This window comes from Morone saxatilis, unplaced genomic scaffold (genome assembly GCF_004916995.1).
Source record: "Morone saxatilis isolate NCDOM2014 unplaced genomic scaffold, NCSU_SB_2.0 Contig7, whole genome shotgun sequence".
Taxonomy (NCBI): Eukaryota; Metazoa; Chordata; class Actinopteri; family Moronidae; genus Morone; species Morone saxatilis.
The window spans coordinates 3,841,421-3,849,212 of record NW_023340246.1 but is presented as its reverse complement, the minus strand read 5'-3'; the positions used below and the strand labels follow the sequence as shown (position 1 = coordinate 3,849,212).

Below are 7,792 nucleotides of genomic sequence, written 5' to 3'. Positions count from 1 at the left end.
AACCTTCCGATTGGGGGACGACCTCTGCCTCTGAGTCACAGCCGGCAAAAAATACATGGCAATTATAGAGTATGTACATAGGTATTGTTTGACTAGCCATTTCAAATTTTGTTGTTGGCAGTTAACTATAAAAATGTTGAGCAGCCAGCTTTTTTAATTGAATATAATTTGGTGTTTGCAAAAACATACAATAGGCCTACCAGCCTGGGATGCACTGATCCAATACACCGATACTGACTTTAATGAGATGCTGAGCTATTGGCCACAGAGGTCTGGTAACGTCACTTCTTTCTAACTCCACACCCCCAGAGTTGTTTCATTTTCAATCTCATTTTAAAACAGAGTTACTTTCTAATTACCTGGAAGGAATTGAGGATGGTGAAACTGTAGTTAGCAACAACAAACATGGGATTGCCTTGGTCCAATATGAGCAGAAAGAAGCCAATAATCCATGTTACTCCAAAGACTGGCGTTAGAAAAACCACCACTTTAAGGATGCTTTTGGCTGTCTCTTTGTCATCTGACTTTCCGCCATCAGTGGCAGAGGACTTCATCAGAGTAAGAATGACGACCACCATGGAAAAGAGATTTGTCAAAATAACAGTTCCCACAGGGAGGAGAAAAGCATGTACAGAGCCCTCCAAAAGTCTGTCAAAAACAAGCCAGCATGTTTTTGGATCATAGTAGCGCTTGTACGTGTATTTGCAATACACATAGCTAGAACCCACTATTAGGATTGGACAAACATAACCTACAATGCTGGAGAGGAACATGAAGACTCTTTTTCTCAGTGGGCTGAAGACAAAGATGAGCTGGTGGACGAGCATGACACTCATGCACAGCATCCAGCTGAACATGGCTAAGTAAAACAGGTGTTTGCATACGGTCAAAACTAGGCACAATGTGCTGCTGAGATCTTCAGGTGAAGTGGAAGCCAAGAAACTGCAGTCAGCGAGCAAGAGGAACATGGCAATGTTCACCATGGCTGTGTGACGGAAATGTGAAAGGTTGGTCTTGACCACAGCTGACCACACTAGAGACTCAATGATGAGAAAGATCAGCAAGGAGCAGATGGACACACCCAGGCCTACATTGGTAATGATATCTAGGATATCAGTCGATATATCACTTTTGGCCATGAGGACAGAGAATGAAGTCAGGTGGTTGCACTCGCAGACTGTGTGGTTATCATCACGAGTTTTTAAAGTGCATCCATCCCTTGACCATTCCTTTTTTGTGGTGTTCCAGAAGACACACAAAGGTTTACTGGAATTCAGCTGCTCCCTGGGGAACTTCAGCGTAATATCTAACACTGAATCATTGTTGTCCTCTAGTGTGGCTGATAGTACAAGGCTGGTAGCCGCCGTTTTGGGGAAGTTGTTTTTTAATTTATGCATTAGATTTTTCACAGCAAAAGTTTTCATTATTCCACTGGTCTTGTTCAGATTCACGCTGATGTCAAACACGGTCACATTGCAGTCTGTACTTGAGCAGATGTCGAGCTTTAAGTTTTGTGTGTCAAGTCCGCTGACTTCTCTGCTGTTGTTGACCTTGACATTCTTCACCAGACCCTCCACAGATTTAAGGTAAGTTGCTGACATATCGTGAATAACAGTGTCGTTGACCCCACCCCAGGTCTTGTTCAACATATTGCTTGCTGCTTCAACAAAATCCTGAAACAGAAGAATAAAAAAAAATAAGTGCTAATGCATATTTTATCTAGGTGAGTGATTTGTGGAAAGTGCTAACTCATTGGGTCCAAGCAGCAACCTTTGTGGATGGCTAATGAAGTCATTACAACTAAAACACAGTTCCATGAATGGCCACTTGAGGCTGGCTCCAGAAGTGAGTCAATCTCCATACGACCCCATATTAACATGCATGTTTACACCCTGGTACAAAAATTGGTTTGGTCTCTATAGCTAATTTCACCGTTCATGACAAATGTACAGGGGGTGTGTTTTATATAACTTGAGCATTTCAATTATATATAAGACTTAAAGTTATGCTTTAATTTGTTTATTAAGAGCATGGCAGCTTTGAGTGACAGGTGGGTGCTGTCACAGGTAGCTTTTTTTCAGTAAACAGGCTTCATTCGACCCACCTCAGCTCAACCAATGCTTCATGTCTTTGCCCAGTTTTGGAGTCAGGACTGGCAAGATGGCGACGGCCAGAGCTTTACAACGTCTCTTCGGAACCTATGGGTTGCGTCACAGAGACACTGTCCATTTTTAATTAAATACAGTCTAGGATTGGGACTTGAAAACTCTAGCTAGACATTTTGACAGCCCAGCTATGTAAGGGAGTCCCAGTGGGATGCATCTCATTGGATTTACACAGGTGTCTCAGAATGGCAGCTTAAAATCCTCTTCCCATTCATATGCGAACTCGAATGTATGAACCACATATGACCACATTATCACATTAGGGAAATTCCATACTGAGGTTACTTGATAACACCTAAACCATTTCCATGACAACTGAGCAATTGATTCCGTCGAGGAAGGCCATGAGATTTGGTTAAGAGCTTCGGGGGAAAAAAGTAGCCTTTGTGGGACCTTATGTTACAATTTCTTTTGCAACTTTGCTGTTTCCGAGGTCAAACATGAACCTTCAAGCTTAAAACTTCACATGTATTTCAGTAAAGGACTTAATAATTAACAGGGGCTTACGGGAAAGATGTCCTGATTCAAGACAACATTTTTCGATGCACTCGCCATCACATTAAGAACGTTGATGGAAGCAGTAACATCGGCCGTCTCGTCATCAGAGTCAGAATCAGATGTTGACCTGTTCTTAAGTCCTGAAAATATATCCATAGCAACGTCTTGGGTAGCTCCGAGTCCCTGTAAGAAATTCTAGGAAACAGAAAACAGTATCTCAGCTTTAGGATGTGCAAAAGCACACACATATGCTCACACAAAATCCTAATGGAGAGTTCTCAGTGGGTTTGAGATACTGAGTTTTAAAGTTCTCTGTTATTTATTAAAATGAAAGGAATCCTAAAGATTGAACGATTCCTGACTTAGCCCTGGATACCTAAATGGATCTTCACAGACTAATAATACAGCTTATTAACTATCAATGCAATTAAAAATAATGACTGATAATACTGAAACATATTTCACTGCTAATTGGCTTATTTCTGTTTCTCTTCTGCTCCCAGATGCAGTTTTTGCACGGACAAGCTTGGGTCACCAGTCTGAGCTCCAAATTATGTCATTATCATAAGTGTGTCTGCTGCAGTGCACAAGTTATAAACAGGCAAAAACCCAATAAGGGGTAGATCACTCAAATATTAAAATATTTTTCATAGTGGTCATTTTGACATGCAATAGTAGGGTAATCACAATGAATGCTACTAATTAAAACATCATTACATTTAGTGTAACATAGCGTTTCCAGTGAGCCAACATGCACAATACCTTGACTCTGAATGGAACGGAACCTTAATTAGCATCCTTGTGTTTGCCCTACTATTTCATGTCAAAATGGCTGCTGTGAAAAAGGTCTATTAGCTAACTAGAAACTCTAGCATGGTACCAAATGGTAAAAATTTACTATTCACCAAGTTCAAACATGATTAAAAGAAAATCCTCCCAATGTTATTGTCATTTGTATTAGTGTCATTCATAATGTTTTCAATACAACTGTCAATTTTAAGGAACATTTTAATGATCTTGTAAAACAATTTAACCTCACTGACACAGTAAAGAGAAAAAAATTTGATTGGCCATCTTGTGTACAGTCAGAGCACTGACCAGTGGTCTGCAACCTCTGCATTTTTTGACAATAAAGTCAGATAGGACCTCATAAGTCTATGATTATGAGCTGTAATGCACACTCACGTCTGCGGCATCTAAAACTTGGTTCAACTCTTCGTTGACGCAGTATGAGAACACCGGCAGCCAGTTTGTGCCGTCACAAGTGCGTGACTTATAGCCAACCCTGCCCTGTTGACATGTTCGGTTAATCACTGTATCTCCAGATGGGGTTTTTGGCCACTGCTCTACATTTATCCATTCCTCTTTGCAAAATGTTGCACCCGCTTGGAGAAAAATATAGGGAATCGTTAGTTGATGCAAGATACAATGTAGTTACAAACAAAGTAAAACACAGTGAGAATATCATATTATACCATGGACAAAGTTAAAATCGAATTAAAAGACTTTACAATTTACAAGAATTAGTTACCATAAATTACTGGGATATCCACTCGTGCACTTTTAAACTGTTTGTTGTTGTTTTCAAAAGTCACATAAACATATTGTGGTTCTTTGGTCTGCTTGCAACTGACAGAAACGGTGAAAGTATAGACCAGGTAAATTCCATCAGCTGTAAAGAAAGATTAATATTAGTGTCAGGGTTATTTTACATGCATTTTGCAGGAATATTGTGAATAGAATAGAAGTAGTGTTATATGGTGTAGCTAACAGAAAGAAGCAAAGAGGACAGATAGATTTGAAAGATTTGTCTTACCTTTGTGTTGTAGTTTTTCATTTACCAAGGCAACAAGGCTGTAATTCCAGCAGACTGTATAGTTCTCTGTGCTATTTAAGATGGTGGCAGTGACAGTGACAGGAACATTTTCGGGGTTCCCCGAACAGTCCGCAGTAAGAGGGTAGATCTTGAGGTTGATCACATCAGGGAGGAGTGCCACTCTCAGTTGCGCCTTGGCTGTGTGCCTGATTGACCCACTAATGAATCCACACTCGTATGTACCTGCAGACATGGTAGGTAAAATCACACTACAGCTGCAGCTGGGCTGTATATGACTTCTCTTAGATGACTGAGATCTGTCACCAGTAGATTTGTCTTGGAATTGAACAAACAAAGTCCAACTGAAATTTGAATAATCTATCCTTTTGGGAACGCTTGCTTTAAAGATGCACTGTCAACTTCTGTGGTGCGATAGTGACTGGCATTGGTAGAAGTACTTAAATTCTTTACTTAAGTAAAAGTAACAGGAATCTAAAATTCTCCATCGCAAGTAAAAGTCATGCATTCAAATTAAACTTCCAAACTAGTTAACTCCACGATTACAAAAATAAATCCAAGGATGGGATTGGATTAAAGCGTAAACAAAGCAAAGCAAAGCTTTTTTGTAAATATTTGTTAATATGTACCTTATTAGGCCTCAAGCAGTTAATTCAATGAAACCATCTCTTTTTTGTAAAAGGTCACAAGCCAAAAAGGTTAAGAACAGTTGGTTTATTCCATAACAATGGACTGTGTTTCATAAGCTCATTACTAGTTGTTTTATGTAAAATCTTAATTTGAAAAGTCACTAGCAGTCAATACATTTATTGTTATCATTAAAAAGTGCAGTATTTCCCTTTAGCAGTGGAGTAGAGTAGCATTTCTAGAGAAACATTCATGGGTGAGGTTGGCATGGTAGACTTTAAGGGGTGGCAGAAATATATGCTGATGTAATCACAGACAGTTACATATATCAATATTTCCTTTGAAAAGCCCCCAAATGAAGACATTACATTATCATGACACATTAGTAAAGCATTGAATAAGAATATTTAATGGTGATATTAGAAATCAATTAATTGTTTTATTTCCAAAATTTTTTCCAAATACATGTCTTTTCTATTTATTTATAATGTGGCCATATCAGACCATTAAAGTAATTTCCATTTATTCATAAATCCACCAAGTTATTTTTAAAATTAATTTAAATCAGTGTGCTAAAAAGCATTTAACACCAAACTGGTGTGGCCAGGCATTTTTTAGGGGTGGCCACCCCAGCTGTCACAACTCTAGATTTGCCCAGTTGCCAGTCAGATTTCCAATACCTTAGCTGTCAGAACCCAAAACTCAGGCTCCCTAAAGAACACGAATATAAGGGATGCTATCATGGCACACTGTAAAAAAGAAAAGATGAGCTCATAATTTCAATGCAACTGTATTCACTGTTTTTTTTTAAAGTTTTTAGTCAAAGTCAAGTCTTTTAGGTTTTGAAATAAACTAAAAATGTTTTGCCAACCTAATCTTTTGTGGAATTGTAATTTATTTTTCTTTTTTTTTCTGTTTTGGAAACAATTCTGTATTTCAAGAAATGTTCAGTGAGTCGTAAACCAGATTCATTATTTCATTACTTGAAAAAATAAATAGTTGCAACTGAAAATATTAAATTTTTTTTTAATACGGATATTTTTGTTTCTAAAACTAAAAGATTCAAGTTTTTCTAAAGAAGAAAATGTATTGGAAAAAATTATCATAATCATTAATTATTATTAGTTTAATTCAACATGTAGGAGTTTGAGTTTAACTTAAAACTCAAAAATTTAAGAGAGTTGCCTTGAAAGTATGAGTTTTTGCAACCTTTTTTTTTTTTTTTACAGTGCAGTAATGTAAATATAACTTTTATTTCTTATTTCATGATAATTACAAATTACACAATACAATGCAAAACAAAAAAGAACACAAGTCAAAAAAACACAGAGGATAGGATATCTTAGCGAATATGAATTTTAAATTTGGTTCGACTTTAATTTAAGTAAGAATCAGAGTAAAATGTTTGTACTTGCCTGACCAGGCACCTGTCACATTGTTGAGTGTAACTTTTACACAAGACTTGTATTCCTTTGTGGAACAGCTGTAGTCCAGACTCACTACGCTGCCGGTGTTGAGCTCAAATCGCTCATTGCTCCTGCTCATGTTCCAGCCAGCCCTGTCTGTCGCCTCCTCAAATGTACAACTCAGTATTGGAGTGGACTTGTAGCGCACTGTAGACCCTGGGGCCTCTATGTTGACCATTCCTGTGTGAAGAAAGGAAACATCTATACTCAGCAATACAGTAATTATGATTAGGCTAGGAGTAGGAACTATAGCCTTTCAATGTCAGTCCAGTGGTTTGTGAGCCCCTACAGTCATTTGTCTGTTCAAGACTTGGTTTCTTGAATGCACAGATTTGTAATGAATGTGTTAGAGACTCATTTTTGGTTTTTACCTAACCCCCTCCCTCCATAGTTATCGCAAATAATGATTACCCCGATGTTATATTTCCCACTGCTGTTCACTGCAGTTTACATTAAAACCAGACCTTCTGAGATGAGCACAGATTGGGAAATAGAGAGAAAACCAAATTGACAATGAAAACGTACCTTTTTTTGTTTTAAAATATTTTTGGGGCTTTTATGCCTTTGGTCGCTTTTATGCCTTCGAAGACAGACAGAAATGTACTTACATAGGACATGCGCTCTACTAAGTGAGCTACGGTACCCAAACCCGGATTTTTGAAAAATAGCCAGAGCAATAGCTCAGAACAAAAAATACAGCACATTGTAGTCTATTGAGAGCATGCACTACAAACATTATGAAACTGAGTCATCATGATCTACTGTAAATGAATAAAAACAAACTTTTACTGACCTACAGTGTCGACCTTAAATACACCTTTAAGTTTGGTTTCCAGGTCAGTCACTATGCCTTGAAGTCTAGAAGTGTCAAATGTGACACTGACTGCTGCCTCAAAGTCAGCAACGGTATCGCTTAGCCTTTAAGAGTTGGAAAGGATCAGTGGTTAGTGAGAAACAGAGTATCATTATGATAAAAGTCATAAGAGATTTGCAGCTAGAATACTCACAACCAAGCTGCCTAACCCTAGCTTTTTTTTGATCAGACTTTGAATGAATATGTTTAAGTTACCAGTGTGTAACATTTATGAGGGTCTATTGGCAGAAATGGAATATAATATGCATAGATATCTTTTCATTAGTGTATATGATCTGAATATAAGAATCATTATATTTTCGTTATTTTAGAATGAGCTGTTTTTATC

The 7,792-nt window shown here is 37.8% G+C and overlaps 1 protein-coding gene across 1 annotated transcript in view; it reads right to left on the bottom strand.

The window, feature by feature from the left end:
* The window catches only part of adgrf3b (adhesion G protein-coupled receptor F3b), a 6,341-nt gene extending 2,305 nt beyond the window's left edge, over window positions 1–4,036 (bottom strand). Inside the window, exons 1-3 of the mRNA XM_035678230.1 lie at window positions 3,849–4,036; window positions 2,673–2,858; window positions 360–1,673 (exon numbers count right to left, since the gene is read on the bottom strand). Coding sequence (XP_035534123.1) covers window positions 360–1,673; window positions 2,673–2,819 — 1,461 coding nt within the window. The 5' untranslated portion in view covers window positions 2,820–2,858; window positions 3,849–4,036. The remainder of the gene's footprint in view (window positions 1–359; window positions 1,674–2,672; window positions 2,859–3,848) is intronic.
* Between the last annotated feature and the right edge of the window lie 3,756 nt (window positions 4,037–7,792).